Source organism: Desmodus rotundus, chromosome 7 (genome assembly GCF_022682495.2).
Source record: "Desmodus rotundus isolate HL8 chromosome 7, HLdesRot8A.1, whole genome shotgun sequence".
Lineage (NCBI taxonomy): Eukaryota > Metazoa > Chordata > Mammalia > Chiroptera > Phyllostomidae > Desmodus > Desmodus rotundus.
Genome location: NC_071393.1, coordinates 13,074,657 through 13,093,652, shown reverse-complemented (window position 1 = coordinate 13,093,652; position 18,996 = coordinate 13,074,657). Strand labels below are relative to the sequence as shown.

General features: G+C 42.6%; 1 protein-coding gene across 2 annotated transcripts in view; it reads left to right on the top strand.

The window, feature by feature from the left end:
• SPECC1L (sperm antigen with calponin homology and coiled-coil domains 1 like) overlaps positions 1 to 18,996 on the top strand; it is a 104,821-nt gene that overhangs the window by 21,282 nt on the left and 64,543 nt on the right. The window contains exons 2-5 of one of the 2 annotated variants that reach the window (XM_053927754.2): positions 1,815 to 2,004; positions 9,424 to 9,577; positions 14,415 to 16,048; positions 17,303 to 17,510. In XM_053927754.2, coding sequence (XP_053783729.1) covers positions 1,852 to 2,004; positions 9,424 to 9,577; positions 14,415 to 16,048; positions 17,303 to 17,510 — 2,149 coding nt within the window. In that variant the 5' untranslated portion in view covers positions 1,815 to 1,851. Of the gene's footprint in view, positions 1 to 1,814; positions 2,005 to 3,493; positions 3,951 to 9,423; positions 9,578 to 14,414; positions 16,049 to 17,302; positions 17,511 to 18,996 lie in introns of those variants that run through there. The other variant, XM_024566538.4, reaches the window with a different exon arrangement.

Here is an 18,996-nt window from a genome sequence, read left to right as displayed (position 1 = left end):
GCCTGGCGGGTAGAAGAGCGGGCAGAGAACGGTAGAGGGTCTGAGTGGAGTGCGGTACAGAAACGAGTGCAGGCGTGCGGTTCGGACAAGAGAACGAAACTTCGAGGAGCCATTTACAGACGGAGCAAAGAGAAGGTAAATAAGGAAAGTGAGAAGTTGAAGAAAGGTTCTTAGGAATTTGATTTTTCTGTAGTACCTTGATTTAGTGACGGATTCAGTCTAATTCCTTCATTTTATAGGTGAGAAAAGCATAGAATTTTCGGCTGTCAGGAGCAGTATAACTGTCCATCACACCTGTTGCGGGAGCTACTTGACTCTACCTTGGTCGTTTTCAGAATCCACTAAGAAAGTGTGAGAAACGGATGGTAGAGCTGAACTAGAGGAAGCACTTGTCGTAGGCAGATCACCCGTGCAGAAGAGGAAGTAGAAAGCAGGAGGGTTAAGAGTGGCTAGGTAATTTGATGGTCACTGTATAGAGCATTTTCTGTGAGGAGTAACCAGGAAGTTGGAGGAAGGCTAGAGAAGAGAGTCTCTGAGGTTTTGTTGTATGTTAACTGATGTTAATGCCAGTGTTCTTTCTGCTGCAAGGCCTTATCACTTGGAGGGTAGAGCGGAGCTCCTTCGCTCTGTTTCACTGTCCCGCCACCAAACCAGTTGGGACAGTTTGTATTAGGTCAGGGCAAGATAAATCTGGAGTGTCAGAGCACAGTCTAGGTGAAATACTCGTGAAGGCTGTTGGAATGAGCCTCTTCTTTTCGAAAGGAAGTTTCTTTTTATTTGTATTAGTGTGTAGACATCTTCATAAAAATAGATTGAACTGTTTTTTGTTTCTCAGATTCATCATACATAAACCTCTTTGCGTTCAAAATAGGCTTTCATTTTTGTTAGTTGTATCACTCTACCCGATACAGGGCACGGTGTCTTTCCAAACATGGTGTTAGCGTAGACACTGCTTATCTAGCTCAGTTAATAAAGGCGTATTTAAGGGTTTACTGGGCTGCAGCTTTGTGTGCTGCCAGTGTTATTCCAAGTCCTCTTAGCTGTGAAATCAAGTTCAGTAAGTCCTCACTTAACGTTGTCAATAGGTTCTTGTAACCGCGGTGAAATGATATATAACAAAACCAGTTTTACCATAGGCTAATTGATACAACAGGAATTAAGTTTCTATTAATGTTATAATGACGTGACATTATTTGAGGACCTGCTGTACTATGTACCACTTGGATGTAAGATTTGCCACACTCCTTATAGGTGTGTAGCATTTCTTTTTCTTCCTGAGCCAGAAATTGAGACAAATGTTCTAATAAAGAATTTTGATGCTGTCTTGAAAAAAAAGAAAGAAAGATACTCTGGGAAATATATTTGAATCTCGAGTGTTGAAGTTTTAGGGATATTCTGCTGGCTTGTGGGGATATTACAACAAATATGTGTAGTCAGGGCTGTGCTGGATAATTTGGAAGGTACAGTCACCCCTTGATACCTGCAAAACGGCTAGTTCTCAGGTGCAAGGATGAATATTGCTTCATTAAACGCTAAAGATAATGTCCACTGTTACATTTAGCCAGTTCCATCAGTCTTTTAGGATATTTCTTTTACTGACTGAATTAGAATGCACAAAATAATTAATACTCAAGAAGGAAAAGCCTTGCAAATAGTGTACATTAAAAAGTCTAATAATTTTTTCAACTTTTATTTTCTGTAGCTACATTTAGCTGTCGAACATTTTTACTTATCACGTGGTAAAATTCTTCAAAAACAGATTTCTCAGGAACTTTCTTTCAGCTTTGTGCTCAGCATACCATTTCTTTCCACAGATTTGCTTGTAAATGTATCACGAAGAGGCAGCCCAGAATGAAGAAAGCAAGCAGGAGTGTTGGCTTAGCGCCTAAAGTGTCTGGGATAAGCAAAACGCAAACAGTAGAAAAAACTAAACCTGAAAACAGTTCTTCAGCATCTGCAGGAGGCAAACTTGTGAAACCTGGAGCTGCAGCATCATTGTCAAAGGTATCCATGGGCGCCGTTTGAGTATGTGATGGATTTTTAGGAGGCGGGGATCTTAATACGATGTTTGATTTATTAAATATGCATTACTTAGGGTTCGCCCTCTACTGGTGCTAGGAGCACATAGCCTTTGATGAGAGGTCATAACTGGTGTGTATGGTCTCTCCTTACGAGTGAAACAGAATCATTGAGTGGCCCTCTTGTGCAAGGCTCTGTGCTGGTGTGAACTGGAGGGAGGGTCTGCCTTCAAGGAGTTTGTGGAGTAATGGATGGAAGTGAGTCACATACAGAAAAACTAAAATACATGTGAAAAAACCAGATGCCCTGGGAGAGCAGAAAAACAGTGTAAGCATTTTCAACTAGGAAGATACTGTTTCTGACCAGAAGGTTGATGGTGGATCTTAAAGGATGACCAGCAGTAATATTCCTGAGACCTGTAGAGGGGGGGTTTATCTTCACCCCCACCCCTTCACATGCCATAACTGGTACTCTTTTTCTGACAGCTGACCCAGTATTAATTCTAGTTAAAATTGGGTGGCACTAATTTTCTTTACGCTCCTTTAAAGACTGGCGTAGTTCTTGTCAGTATAGGACCGTGATTCGTTAGATCAGTGGTTTTCAGCCGGTGTGCCGTGCTGCAAGAGACGCACTGGTGTGCTGTGAGAATTTTTAAAACGTGCAATACTTGACTGTTTAGTTAGGGGCACTGAACTCTTTTCCCTTAGATTGTCAAATTATAAAAAAAAGAGAACAGCTAGGACAATAGCCATCCAGTGTGAATGAATCAAAATTATACCTATTTTTGTCAGATCGGCAAAAAATATATTTTTTGGTGTGCCGCAGAATTTTAGTAATTGGTTTTCATGGGCCATGAGATGAAAAAGCTTGAGGATCACTCTGTTAGGCCATGGGCTTCAGGAGCAGACAGGCACGGGTTTCCCACATGCTTCTTAGGGCCGCGGTCAGGAGGAGATGAGAGGGACGCACAAAAGTGCTTCGTACAGGGTTGGTTTCATAGCAGGTACGTGGCACATGTAGCATGTTTATTGGTTCATGCTAGAAACTTTTCTCTGGTCCAGGATTGACTCCTGAAAGTTAGTCTTCCTGGGTGTTCTCAGAGTCTGTGTTGAGTTCAGACCATCCAAGGGACAAGATGGCTCCAGGTCAAGTGTAATGTCATTGCAAGAGAGTCGTGCATTCTTCTTCCAGCCTTTCTCAGCCCAGAATTCATTTGTTTGTTCTTTGCTTGTTTGTTTTAGGGATGTGGTGTTTTGGGTGGAAATTCTGACTTAATGAAGAAAACCTAGAGAGTATTTCTGTTAGGGAGAACCCAAGCACTGCCTGAAACACGATGCATTTAAAAGCCTTTTGTCCAGGCAGGACTTCGATAGGTTGAGGCTTAATTATTTTTAGAAGTACCTCATAGGAACAGCTGGTGAGGGACTTCCTTATATGTGTTGAAAGATCTAGCAGGAAATGCTGGTTTTTGTATTACAGGGTTGTCAAAACTGGATCCAGACTTACTCCATGGGTTTGGAGATGCCCCCCGATTTTCTCCCTGCTGGTGTCACCCTGTGGCCTAAGGGACGGTGCCAGAAGTAGACCTTTGCCCTACTCCCATTAGTCTGCATCAGCACCACGAACGATTTTCTTCGTGGCAATGCTGCCAGTCCGTCACGTGAGATAGCCGACATTTTCTGACCTAACTGGTTACTCAGTTTCTGGGGCTGTCTTTGGAGTGCAGTCCCTGTGTGACCTGTTATTCGCGTGACTGGAAGAACAGGTTGAAACACTGGCTCTGGATTTGCACTGCTGCCGTGCTTCTGTTGTCTCCTTATCACTGGCAGGCGTTGTCTTTGAAGGGTTAGAATGGAGTGTGCACCGGAGGCGTGTCGGATCTCCTGCGGCTTGGATTCATTCGGGAGTTGCTCGTGGTTTGGTCTCGAACAGTGAGTACTTGATCATTGCAGAGCGGAACTGTACACTTGCCGTGTGCCAGCAGGAACCAGCGCTCCATGGCGTTGGCGCTGCTGGGCGGGTTGGTTGAAGTTCTGTGTGTGTGTTTAGTGGGAGGCTCGTGGAAGAGGTGAAGCTGTTGGGGAGCTTAGGGGAAAAGACTCTTGAATAGAAATGGAAGTAAGAAGACACAGAAGGAAAGGAGGGAACTGATAACAGAAAAATTGAAAAAATCTGAAAAGACTTGGAGACCTACACACTTAAGTGTTACTTTATTTTTCTAAGTTCTCATATTTCACTGTGGTGCCCTGGCATGTGGACACCTCCCCACAACTTGAACTCCTGTAACTGTGACGGAGCACTCGTGGTTCGCCAGGTGAATGAAGCTTTTGGCTTTTAGTTACGTAAACACCACGCACATGTATTCGTCCTCGCGTGGCGACACCCAGTGTACGTGTCTGTCACTGCGCAGTGTTCTCATGACACTTCTCCTGTAGTGGCAGGGAACGGGGATGCGCCTTTTTCTAAACCGCTCTCATGTCAGTTGTCGTTTGAGGTTGGATCTAGTCGCATGGTCTGGGACAGGGTCCAGTGACCCAGAGCGCCTCGCTGCTGCCCGGGCTTTTACAAATGGTAAAGTGAAGCCCCGCTGCTGTCTGCAGTGAGCTTCGGGGAGTCGTCCCGCTCCTGTCAGTAGCTGCGATGACTGCCCTGGGGCCTTTGTGTGCTTAGTCCTTTTGTGTCACGGACAGCAGAGAAGATTATTTTCCGTGTAGAAATGGTTTCCTACGTGCCTGCACTTCGCAGGTCTCACACGCTGCTCGGGTGTTCATGTTCATCCTGGTAGAAGCGTTAGACTTGTTCATCGTATTGATGAGACTACTGTTTTCTAAAAATCGATTGATCGGAATGCATAGGCTTCAGTTACTTCAGTTAGAATCTCTCTAAGTAATTGATGAGTTCTGACAATTATTTGTGATCATGCCTTTTCACTATAAAATGAGTTAACATTATGATTGAGCAATCCATTTGCAAAACTCGAACATGTAAAAGCCGAGTTGGAAGTGCAGAGTTGTTTCTGTTTTGTTCTTACTGTTTTGTTGAAGTATAACATACACCCAGAGAAGTTCCCAAAGTACCTGTGTTGAGCTTGGTGCATCAGTGCAAGGGGAGCGCACTCTGCAGCCACACCCTGCGAGAAGCAGCAAACCTGCGCCCCAGCGGCCGGGGTCCTTTTAGTGAAGGACGGGACGGAAGCCGTCTGGAAGCGAGGCACACTCACTGCTTTTGAGTATACTGTTTCGGAGCCCTCTCGGTGGACAGAGAGATAGGAAACGCACACACGTACACACAAATGATGTGCGTACTTATGTAACTAAATCAACTTCTGTATCTGTTTATTTCCGTATATACTAAAACCTCCGAGTTCCCACTGATACTTCCAATTCCAGTTAACACACAAGGTTCATAGTAATCTCTTCTGAAACCTGGCTTTCATTATCTATAATATATTTACTTATTTTCTCAGTCCTAGTGTATATAGAAGATAGAGAATTGTTCACCCACACCACTGCAAAAAACAAGTCTACCATCTAGAGTTCAATATTTACACTTTGTTTTTAGCTTAAGAGTTCGGGAATTTATGGTCAGTGTTGTGTGTTCCAAAAGATGTTTTAGAACCCCCCCCAACCCCCGCACCGCCGTGGTGGTTTTCTCATGCATTTGAAATACGGCTGGGTCCATTGGCTCCTAGTGTGTATTAGTTTTAGGGTTCCCCACCCTTGCTTATTCTGTTTGCTTGTTTGTTTGTTTGTTTGGAGCATGTGAAACCTTACCGTGGGTCTGTATGTCAGAACCATATGAGGAGGGGTGTTCCGAGAAGTGCCCTTCTCCCCCTACCACTACTTCTTCCTCTTTCTGCACCCGTCCCTTGGAGGGGAATAGTCTAATTTGTTTTTTTTATTTTTCCTGTGTTTCTTTGTGCATAAATGAGCAGATACATGTATATCTTTTATGTCCTTGTTCTAACATAAAAGTTGACATAATTAGATGTACCTTTGCACTTTGCTTTTTTTTACTTAATGTGTTCTAGAAGTGTCTCCATACCAGTTTACAGCAGTCTTTCTCATTTTTTCTTTATAGATTTTTTTTTTATTAGGGTGACATTCTTTCTTTATATAGGTGCTTAATACTTGATTGTATGGATGTACTGTAGTTGATTCGGCTACCTCCATATGCAAAGGCATTTTGTAGTACAGTATTTTGCAGTGACAAACAATACTGCAGTATAACCTCATGCATATGTATTTTTGTGTTACTGGAGGTGTGCCTTCCGGGTAAGTTCCTAGTAGTGGGATCGCTGGGTAAAAGGTAAGTGTTTTGCAGCTCTGTTAGATATTGCCAGATTCCCAAAGACGAGGCTCATGTATATCAAGTTGCATTCTTACCAGCAACTTACAGCCATATTCATGTCAAAGGAATTTTTATTCGGAGTGTGTCTGTTTCCCCATATTCTTCTCAAAGGAATGAATATGTTACACTTTTCCATTTTTTCAACCTGTTAGGTCAGAAGTGGTATCTTAATGTTTAATTTACATTTCTCCTTTTGTTAATTAGACTGATCATCCGTGTGTGTGTGTGTGTATGTGTGTGTGAATTGATTATATGTTGTCTGTTTTGTTCACTTTTCTGTGTGGGTTTTGGTCTTTTTTTCCCCCTTGATTTTTAAGAGTTCTTTGTGTAAAGGTATTAGCCCTTTATCTGTGAGATATTGCACATAGACTCTCCCAGTTTCTCTTTCTCTTTGTGACTCTCTGTTTCGCTTTCTGTATAACGCATATATATGTGTAATGTTTTACTTTGCTTATGATGATTTTTTTGGCCATGCAAAAGTGAAAAACATTCTTTTTTAGATTTTAATTTTCATGTAATCATTCATCAGTTTTTTGTTTTATGATTGAGGCTTTTGAATACTAGCTCTTGGGATTTTTAAAGAATTTATTCCTGAGAGACAGAGACATCAGTTTGTCGTTCCACTTACTGATCCATTCTTTGGTTGATTCTTGTGTGTGTCCTGACTGGGGATCGAACCCTCAACCTTGGCGTATCAGGATGATACTCTAACAAATGAGCTACCGGCCAGGACGGGATTTATTTCTGATATGGGATGAAATAGGGCTCATTTTTATTTTTCTTTGTGAATATGCAGCTGATATAGCACTACGTAGTGAAAAGCCTATTTTTCTATACTGCTTCTTCGGTCAGAAATCAAGTGTCTGTGTAGCTCCTTCCTGGATTTGATTCTCTTCCACTGGTGCATTCACGTGCCAGTGCTGTACTTTGCTAGTTATTCTGATACTTGTCAGAGTCTTTCATTTGGTCCTCTGATTTATGTTTAACTTTGCCATTACCCAAAGACTGAACGTACGCAGAGAAGTGTGACAAGCCACTTTCCACACGACTCTGTAGCGTGGTCTTTAGATGTGGTCATTATGAAAGTAAAGAATATGTAACCTTGCCCTGGCCGGTTGGCTCAGTTGGCTGGAACATCATCACGTACACCGAAAAGGTCGCCGGCTCCATCCCTGGCCAGGGCACTTACCTAGGCGGTGGGTTTGGTCCCTGGCCGGGGCACGTATGAGAGGCATCCGCTCGATGTCTCTCTCTCTCGCTCCCTTTCCCCCTTTTCTCTCTCTCTAAAGAAATTAATAAATATATCTTCAGGTGAGGATTAAATAAAAAAAGAATATTTGACTTTGGAGGAAGAAAAATTAGTTTAGAGGTCATTTTAACTTTTATTAACAGAATGTAGAAGATGATTTGAAAATGTAAGAGTATGGTGAGTTTATTTACTGACTAACAAGTGAGAGACAAGTTGACAGGAAGTAGGTATAACTTTTGATTTGCAGTTTTTTTGGCATCATAGTTAATGGCCAATTTTATTAACAGAAACTATTCTTTAATAATGTGAATAATCCTTAATAACTAAGGTATATCCTCCTTCCTTATTATTGTATATGACCTAGATTTTTCATAATGTAACAACCCTAAGTTACCAAGACTTATTTCTGTTTAATTTGTTTAAAATATTAATCCTTTCTCTGCCTCTTTTTAGTAAGACAGACTGACCTACCTACTGATACTACTATATAATAATCTTCATAATTGAATGATAAGAACAGAACGTACCCCATATAGGACCACTGACATTTAGAAATAGGAGAGATTTTAGAGATTGTTTTTATTTATGAACCATCTTAACTTACAGAGATGAATTCATTATGATTATCTAAGGGTCAGAAAGGTTCCAGGTAGAAAGCAACGTAAGTCAGTTGACTAACTTGTGCCTTTACCTTAGTGACACAAAACCTTTTGTTTTTTATCGAAGAGTAGTTTTTAATTTTTTTCCAGTAGATCTTTAACTCTCTGTGTTCTCTTCAATTCTAGGAGAAGTAAAAACAGGTTTCTTCAGAGTGCTTGTTTTCTTTTTCTTTCTTTCTCTTTGTTTTGAATCCTCACCCAAGGACATGGTTGTTGATTTTAGAGAGAGGAGAAGGGAGCGGGAGAGAGACACTGATGCGGGAGAGAAACATCCATCAGCTGCCTCTCCTCCGCGGCCCTCTCAGGGCCTGAACCTGCGGCCGAGGCGTGTGACCTGACTGGGAATCAAACCCGTGACCTTCGATTTGCTTGCAGGACAGTTCTCCAACAAACTGAGCCACACTGGCCAGGGCTAGAGTGCTTGTTTGCTTTTTGAAGTGCTCGTGCTTTTTCACTCATCTTTATAAACTATAAATAAATATTACAAATGGCCTTTCTCAAGTAGTGTGAAAATTTAGGCTGACTAACCCTCACTCTAACCATAATATATCTAATTTTTATTGTACATTATCTGGGCCTTTAAAAAACCTCCTTGTGATTTTGGCTTAAATTAGACTACTAAAAAATTAGATGAGATAAGAAAAAATGGAGAACTTTTTTAGGTATTGGCTCCATCATTGAGTCGTTTTAGAGCAGCGCAGATTATTTCTGATTCTCAGTGATACTTCAGTCTAGAAATTGCAAGATGGCATTTCCTGTGGCATAATAGGACTTTCCTGAGACAGCCCATGGCATCACTCAAATGATCTCTGCCTGTCAGTCACATCCTAGGAAAGAGTAACAAGGGAGGACGTCTTCACTCTCTCTCTTCCCTCAGTGAACCTGGCCCACGTGGGAACACAGCAGGCTTCCATAAAGTGTTTGATCACACATACGATTTCTGTATATTAAAAAGAAATGCGATTGTTTATAAACTCGCTGAGAAGTTCTGTTTCTGTAGCACAGTATGATGCACTGCTTGCTGAATGTAAGAAAGTCTTCATGAACTCTTGAACTCACTGTAAGTCGAGAGCTTTGTTTATTCTCAAAATATTATTTAATCTTGCTTCATCTGGTCAATTTATTTTGGTTTTCTGTTGCTTTCAGACCAAGAGCAGTGATGACCTTTTAGCTGGAATGGCTGGAGGGGTGACAGTGGCGAATGGTGTTAAGGGAAAGAAAAGCACCTGCCCTTCTGCAGCATCTTCAGCATCTGCGCCTGCCATGACCACTGTGGAGAGCAAACCCAAAATCAGCACAGGTGAGCGTGGCCCTCCCTCTGGGAGTTAAACTGCGTCTCTGGGACTAAGCAGAGGATAGTCGTGTAGGGGACTCCATCGAATTAAAGAAAGTTTCAAACATGTACAGGGGTGACCTGATGGGCATTTCAGCCCGTGTGCTCATCGGTCTTACAACTGCTGGCCGGTCTTTGCTCCTTGACCCCCACCTGTTCTCCTTTATTATTTCAGAGTAAGTACCAGATGTCCTATAATTTCATCCACAGGTATGTCCTTGTCTTTGAACTGTAAGGACTTAAAAAAGAATATAATCACAATACCATTATCAGTCCTTAAAATAATCATTCCTTTAACTGTAAATTATTCGGTAAGTTTAAATTTCCATCTGATAAGTATTATGGATATATATATTTACTGTCTATTTGTTTGAATCAGAATTTATTTAAGATCCATATATAATAATTGGGGATGTGTTTCTCTTAAGTCTTTTTTTTTTTTAATGTATGGGCTTGCTCACTTTTTTTCTTTCAATTTAATTTCTATAGAAACTGCTCATTTGACTGTAGAGTTTTCTGTGCTCTAGATTTTGTTTTATCCTCCAAATGTCCTTGCCTGTTCCTGTGTTCCCTCTGTTTACTTTAAATGTCCCTGAATCCAGAGCCCTGATGGGACCGGTGCAGGTTCTTTTTTCCCCAGGGCCCCTCCATAGATGGCGGCTGTCTCCCTGCAGGAGGCACGTCTTTCTAGTTGTCTCTCCTTCCATGATGCTAGCAGCTTTCGATGGTCAGTGCCCAGATCCATTCATTCCAATTCTGCCACTCTTTGTTCGTTCATAAGTAGTTTTGAGATGTGATGGAGTCCGTAAATTAACTCATCCTATAGTCCAAGGAGTAATGTTTTGTATTTTACTTTTATACTTACAGAAAAAAACCTAGCACTTCTAATAAACATGAGACTATGTGTTTATAATAAAGCTTTGAAAGCAAGTTGGCAAAAACTGTGTCAGACCTTCTGTCATCATTGAGGCTGTTCGTGGCACCTTTTCGAGCCTGGGTTGACCTGCTGCCCTGTGTGCTGCTCTGACCCTCTGTGTGTCCTCCCTTCTCCCAGACCATGCCCCACGTTGATTGTGAGAGCGGTGTGGTATGATTTCCAGGAGGAGGCGCGTTTTACTTTGTGCTTCCCAGGCATTATTCCATTTTCCCCTTACTCTAGCCCCACGAGGTAGAGGCTGTTGTTATCCTCATTTTTTTATCCTCACCTGAGGACATTTTTTCACTGTGTTTAGAGAGGGAGGAAGGGGGAGAGGGAGAGAGGCAGAAACAAATTGGTTGCCTCCCATGGGCCCCCCGACTAGAAATCAAACCCAAAACCTAGGTATGTGCCCTGACCAGGAAACCTCCAACCAACTGAGCCACACCAGCCAGGGCTGTCCTCGTTTTAGAGCTTAGAAAGCTATGCATAGAAAGCTCAAGTGTCCATCCCAAGGCGTGCATTCATTTGCTCGGTTACTATTGGGTGCCTGTTTTGTACCAGGCCGCAAAGCTGGTGGGGGGGAGCAAGAACTGAACCTGAGATCTTCTACTCTTAAGTCTGGGGTCACCACCACACTTAACATTCCAGTTTGTGTGGTAAGAAGGAAATGAAATACTCTATTGTGTGGTTAAAAGGAAATTGAATACTCTAATACTATCTGTATCTCGCCCTGTTTTCAGCTTTTAGAATTTGTTGAGAGAGCTCCCTTGTATTTGCGCCCATGGCTCCCTGCTGACCAGTGCCACCGGCGCTAACAGGGCTGAGTTCAGTTATAACCCCCCTGAACCAGTACTCGTTTGCTGGGGTTGCCACAAGAAAATGTCACGGGCTGGGTGGCTTAACCAACAGAAATGTAGCTTCTCGCTGTCCTGAAGGCTGGAAGTCTTTGATCAAGGTGTCAGTAGGTTTGATTTCTTCTGAAGCCTCTTCCCTGGTTGGCAGATGGCCGCCTTCTCATCGTGTCCTTACACGGTCATCTGTCTGCATCTGCGTGCTAATTGCTTCATCTTACAGGGACACCAGTCGTATTGTATTAGGGTTTACCCTAACAACCCTATGCTAATGAAATTCATTACCCCTTCAACTTAATCACTCTGTCTCCAAGTACAGTCACATTGTGAGGTACTGGGGGTGAGGGCTTCAGCTTGTGAATTGGGGGGACACAGTACTGCTCATAACAACACCCGTAATTCCCTGGTTCACCCGCTCTGTGTTTGCTTACTCCTGGTGCGTTCCCTAAGGCCCCTTCACTTGTCTGTACCTGAGATTCTTCCGTCCACTTACTTGTCCAGTAATCCCAGGAGGGGAGCTTTTCCTCTTCATGTTCCATCTCCTCCTTCTTGTTTCTTTACATCCCCTTTCCTTTTGGGACATTATCGGTCCTTTTCTGCATTACTGGCTTGTTCCTTTCTGCTGCTAATTCGCACACAGACCTTTCCTTTCTCAGATGGCTTTCGGTTTAGTGAGAAGGGCGATGGTATGAGTTACAGAAACGAGGAGGGGAACTGGTCTTGGGGAAAATGTTGCACCGGTCCTTGTCCTCTTTGGCCTCCACTTGCAGTTGCTACTCCCAGTCCCGTTACTTGTGCCTTTGAAATCTGTCGCTGATTTATTATCTCTTCTGTTTTTGCAGAGATCCAGATCTCACACTCCCTGTGTGCAGGACCTGATTTTCACTGCACTGCCTGCTCGTAGTCCTCCTCCGTTGCTCTTCCCTCTTCCTCTTGGGTTCCACTTAGCATCCTCTGGACTGACTTCCATAAAAAGGCTCTTTCCTTCCGTCTCTTCCCTGCTCAGGAACATTTGTTGACCTCTGTGACTCACTGAATTCTCCGTGACACTCAGGGCTATATGCAGGATCTGGCACAAATAACACCCCTTTTTTATTATGAACTCTTTTATTACAACATCATAAGCATGTAATTCTGTAACATAACAATATCACAGTGAAGCATACCATATGACATTTTATATGAAATGTACGAATTAAAACTAAAACTAAAATAAATTACTACACCCATATTATTACCCTACCAACCACACTCAAGCAGGCGTTACTTCTGCCAGGACCTGTAGAAAAGAAACCTCCTGCTCCTTCCGTTGACTGTGTGGCCTTACTTACCTTTTCACGTGCCACACTCACTCCCGCCTGCCCACCCTGTACCTGTCTTGTGGCCGGCCGTGATTCCCTTCCCTCCCCTTCCCTTCCCTCCACTACCCCTGAGACCTGGCACAGTTGTTACCGTCTTACATCATGTGGATCTTCTGTTCCTTGTTACTCCTGCAGCCTGGTGCCTGCCACATAAAGAACCAATAGGTTCTTTAAAAATACTCATTGATTAGGTCTAGATATTATTTTTCAAAGTAAAAATATTGTAATTGTTTTGTGTTTATGGGTATTTAAACATATTCCTGTTACTTTTATATTAAACAGTGGATCATGTCAATTGTTTTTGCAGCTTTAACATTTTAGCAGTTAAGTAACAGTATAATTTGTGTAGCATATTTGATTAACATGCCATCATTATTTAGCATTAATGCATCATTGTTTTCTAACATTTAGATACGCAGTAAAGCAGCAGTCCCCAACTTTTTTGGCACCAGGGACTGGTTTTGTGGAAGACAGTTTTTTCACTGACTGGGGATGGGGATGGGGGGAGACAGGAGGCGGAGCTCAGATGGTAATGCCAGTGAAACTCACTGCTCACCTCCTGCTGTGTGGCCCGGTTTCTAACAGGCCAGGGACCTGCACCCCAGCGGGTGCAGCTGCCCAGGGGGCTGGGGATCCCTGTAGTGGAGCATACTGGTTAAGTTGCAGATTCTGGAGCTAGATTGCCTGGGTTCGAATGTTGTCTCACCTGTTTATTACCTGTGGGATGTTGGCAAATTATTCACATCCGTGTGAGCTTCTTCATCTGTAAAACAAGATGATACAGATAGAGTACCTACCTTAGAGTTTTGTGAGGCTCATGTAAATTTATGTGTGGGGTTAATGCACACATGTATGTGTAAGCGCTAACCATGTGTTAACTGTTATTTATGTGGCATTCTTTAATGGGAACATTTTTAAAAAAGATGTATTTTATTTTATTTTTTGACAGATGGGAAGGGAGGGAGAAAGAGAGAGAGAAACATCAGTGTGTGGTTGCCTCTCATGCAGCCCCTACTAGGGACCTAGCCTACAGCCTAGGCATGTGCCCCGACTGGGAATTGAACCTGCGACCCTTTGGTTCGCAGGCTGGCGCTCAGTCCCCTGAGCCACACCAGCCAGGGTAATATGAACATTTGTTACATTTATTTTGATCACATTTTTTGTGTTTACTGTAGGTAGCTTAGATGTTTGGTTTCTGGAGGCTGCCTTTCCCTTTTTGCTCTTCTGTGATCTTTGTCTCCCATCTCTCTCTACAGTTAGTTTGCCACCTGACGGGCTAATCCTAGGGTCATCTTTATCCAGCTTGCTCTAGGGTATTACGTCCCTGGCCACCTGTTTAAAGCGTGTTTAGGATTCAAATTAACGTGTATACCTTTTTCTTTTAATGTAATAGCTATTTTGAGATATAAATTCACATTTCATAAAATTCACCCTTTTAAAGTGTACAATTCAGTGTATAACTTCTTTTTCATTGGTAGTTAAAGATGAGTGGTCTTCTGGTTCTGAGGGAACTGAATGTCACGGTAAGCAGACGCTAAGGCAGGACTGATGTAGGTTAAAGTCAATGTAGATCTCTAGATTTTATCTCATTAGACCTGGGCATAAACTGTGTGCTTTTTTTTTTTTTTTTTTTTTTACATGTTTGCTTTAAATTCTTTGTTTTAAACACGTAGGCACGAGTTCTTCAACCAAGCGGAGCACTTCCACAGGTAATAAAGAATCCAGTTCTACTAGAGAAAGATTACGTGAACGTACCCGGCTAAACCAGAGCAAAAAACTGCCTTCTGCAGGTCAGGGAGCTAATGACGTGGCACTGGCTAAACGGCCCCGCAGTCGCACGGCTGCGGAGTGCGACGTGCGCATGAGCAAGTCTAAGTCAGACAATCAGATCAGTGACAGAGCTGCTCTGGAGGCCAAAGTGAAGGATCTTCTCACGCTGGCCAGAACCAAAGACGTGGAAATTCTGCATCTGAGAAATGAACTTCGAGACATGCGTGCTCAGCTGGGCATTAATGAGGATCATTCCGAGGGGGATGAAAAATCCGAGGAGAAGGAAGCCATTATCGCTCACCAGCCGACTGACGTTGAGTCCACTTTACTGCAGCTGCAGGAACAGAACACTGCCATCCGTGAAGAACTCAACCAGCTGAAAAATGAAAACAGAATGTTAAAGGACAGGTTGAATGCATTGGGCTTTTCCCTCGAGCAGAGGTTAGACAATTCTGAAAAACTGTTTGGCTATCAGTCCCTGAGCCCCGAAATCACTCCTGGTAACCAGAGCGATGGAGGGGGGACTCTGACTTCTTCAGTGGAAGGCTCTGCCCCTGGGTCAGTGGAGGATCTCCTGAGTCAGGACGAAAACACCCTTATGGACCATCAGCACAGTAACTCCATGGACAACTTAGACAGCGAGTGCAGTGAGGTGTACCAGCCCCTCACATCGAGCGATGACGCCCTGGATGCACCGTCGTCCTCGGAGTCGGAAGGCGTTCCGAGCACAGAGCGCTCCCGGAAGGGGAGCAGTGGGAATGCCAGTGAAGTGTCCGTTGCTTGCCTGACGGAACGGATACACCAGATGGAAGAGAACCAACACAGCACAAGTGAGGAACTTCAGGCTACTCTGCAAGAGCTGGCCGATTTACAGCAGATTACCCAAGAACTGAACAGTGAAAATGAAAGGCTTGGAGAGGAGAAGGTTATTCTCATGGAATCTTTATGTCAGCAAAGTGATAAGTTGGAACACTTTAGCCGACAAATTGAATATTTCCGCTCCCTTTTAGATGAACACCACATTTCTTATGTCATAGACGAAGATGTAAAAAGTGGCCGCTACATGGAGTTAGAACAGCGCTACATGGATCTCGCCGAGAATGCCCGTTTTGAACGAGAGCAGCTCCTTGGTGTCCAGCAGCATCTGAGTAACACTTTGAAGATGGCAGAACAAGACAATAAGGAAGCTCAAGAAATGATAGGGGCGCTCAAAGAACGTAATCACCATATGGAGCGAATTATTGAGTCTGAGCAGAAGGGCAAAGCGGCCTTGGCAGCCACATTAGAGGAGTACAAAGCCACAGTGGCCAGTGACCAGATCGAGATGAACCGCCTGAAGGCCCAGCTGGAAAACGAAAAGCAGAAAGTGGCAGAGCTGTATTCTATCCATAACTCCGGAGACAAGTCTGATATTCAGGATCTCCTGGAGAGTGTCAGGCTGGACAAAGAAAAAGCAGAGACTTTGGCAAGTAGCCTTCAGGAAGACCTGGCTCATACCCGAAATGATGCCAATCGATTGCAGGACGCCATCGCAAAGGTACTGTTTAAGTAGATAGAATGTTCTGGATCAGCACCATGCAGCTGTGGTACACAGCGTGCTTACTGAGAGCCAGTGTCACTTGTATGGGGTGTCATTAGCTTTTTTTTAAGCTGATATTTTTAAAGCTTGAGGATGGTTTTCTTTTACTGGGGTAGAGTGAAAAGTATTCTTACGATGTCACTTTCATTCGCCTGCATTTTGTTATCACTGTTTTCCTACCTGTGAGAGGGTGGGGCTAGAGTTTGAACTGACACCAGAATTTGTCCCTGGTTCTGGGTACACCCGGGGGAGCGTGCCATGCAATTTCACATCCTTATTTCTAATGTATTTGGGCATAACAAGGATGGAGAACCATTATTCCAGGCGGTGTCTGCCACTTCTTATTCTCTTGAGATTGTAGGCTTTCAAATAGAACTCTGTTGTGAGTTAAAGAAGTATTTTTGGAGTATGGAGACTCTGATTTTTCCTAGCAGCTTATGGTTTGTTGCAGGTGGGGACCTTCAAGATCATTAGTCCAGTCCCCTTGTTTTACGTGCAGCATGATTGGGAGGACGCAGACCTGCTCCCCAGGGTGCTGGCAGTCTGGCCAGGGCTCTGCGCCCCATGTCCTTGTCGGTGTAGTGTTTATTTGCACGAGTTGTCTAACTAATCTGTCTCACACTTGGTCTCCTTTTTTAGTGCAATGATTTTTTTTTTTAAGTAAGAAATGTTAGTATGTCTTTGGCCAAAATTTGAGTAACACAGACCTTACATTTTTAGTGATGACTTTTAGATAAACAGTTTAGACGTGTTAATTGTTGGGAGTATATGTGTATGTTAGGGGCACCATGAACTAATACTTTCGCGTTGACAATATTTGAGATTTTTTTGTTTCCATTATTTATGTGGTACTGAAACTGTCACAAATGGGACATTGTTTTTATGGGAGAGCATGTTAATCATTAATTAAATGTGTGCCTTCAGTCCAAACTTTGGAGGAGGGAAAATTTCCAAAATTTCCTCCTAAATAATCTAGTTGAATTCAGTGATTCGTCAATATAAGTTCATTCAGCGATGTAGTGACAAATTATGCTAGTATATTATATAAAGTTCTACTTTCGAGTGCTTTTTCATACTTTTAAACAATTATTATGCAGGTTGTTTTAGTTCATGAAGAGCAACTCACACTTAGCTTCAATTTGAAACCTCAGTTCTAGAGTTTGTCTTAAAACTACTCTAACTTTTCTAATCCATACCATCCACTTCATATAGGTGGAAGATGAATACAGAGCCTTCCAAGAAGAAGCTAAAAAACAAATAGAAGATTTGAACATGACATTAGAAAAATTAAGATCAGAGTTGGAAGAAAAAGAGACTGAAAGGAGCGACATGAAAGAAACCATTTTTGAACTTGAAGATGAAGTAGAACAGCATCGAGCCGTGAAACTTCACGACAACCTCATTATTTCTGATTTAGAGAGTAAGTGATGGGGGAACATTTCATTCCTTTCTTGTCCTACCCATTCTAACATGCGGAAGTAGTTTACATTCAGAAACAACATAAAAATGACTGGTTCTGACTGCGGCAGTTCGAAGGCAGAGGCTAGCGGAAGTACACGCGTGGTGAAGCATAACCCCCACGGCTGACAGTCTGCGGACTGCGGCGTCTGTGTCCTGAAGTACTGCTGCGTGGGGGCGTTACTTTGAAACTGCGTAATTACGGAAAATCATTTAAGTGAAGAGCTAACGGGGTTGTTATTTTCTAGAGCTTAGGAAAAGCCATTTATTATCTACTGCTAGTGGTTGCAAGTATACTGAAAAAGGTATTGATCCTTCATAATCTTGTGCCTAAGCACAGGCTTTTATTTGTTTGTCTGATTTTCCTCCCTGCATTGGAGATTTTATAATCTCATGGAATTAAGACTTAGATTTTAACTTGCTTTGCTTTTTAAAATAAAACTTTTTAAAAAGTATTTTGTAGTTATATCAGATTTATTTTAAAAAGTTGCAAAAATAAGACAGAGCACTTCTGTGAGAAAATTTAATGAGGAACAGAAATTTGCATGATCTTAAAATGCCTTCCCACAGATTGTTTATTATGTTGCAAGTGAGGAAAAGAAAAAACAAATTGCACAGTGGGAAAATTGGGCTCCAGTTTGACAGAGTGGTCACGTAAGTGACAGAGGTACGTGGATATTGGCCACAGTGTCAGCTCTGCTGTATTCTGGCTGAGGCGTGACTTGAATTAATCATAAAGAAACATTAAACAGACAAAAAAAAATGAGACATGTTCTGCTAAAAACCCAGGAGTGGCTGGTGCTATATTGCTAAAAGTTGCCAATATCATAAAAGACAAAGGCGTGGAAAAGTTCTAGGTTAGAGGAGGCTAAGGAGACACGACAGTTAAATGCGGTACCTTTGCCTGGACTGGGTCCAGGGCTGTAGGCGGAAACGCTGTAACGGGTATCATGACAGGATCGGAGTGGGGCTGCTAGACCCATACATCAGTGTACGTTGGTGAAGTGGGTAACTGTACTGTGCTTGTGTAAGAGGACGTCCTCACTCTTGGGAGCCACGCACTAAATATTTGGAGGTAAAGGGCCATGATGTACAATATATCCTCAAAGCGTTCAGAAAAACATGAGGGCTAGGTAGATCTGATAGATACGTATGTACGTACGTACGTACAGATAGCAAGAGAAGTAGCAGATGATCAAATGGGTAAACTTAATAATAGACAAATCTGAATAAAAGGGTATATGGGTGTTCTTTGTACTATTTTTGCACGTTTGAAATCATTTCCAGATAATGTAAGATATGTACTCTTCATTCAGATTCCTCAAATGTTAACAAATTTTAAGTTGTAATACACTTTAATGATGCCCAGGTGGGGACAAGGAGAATGGGAATAACGTTTGGGGGGAATGTATTGGTTAAAGCTTTTTAAACTTTCGGTTCATGGTACT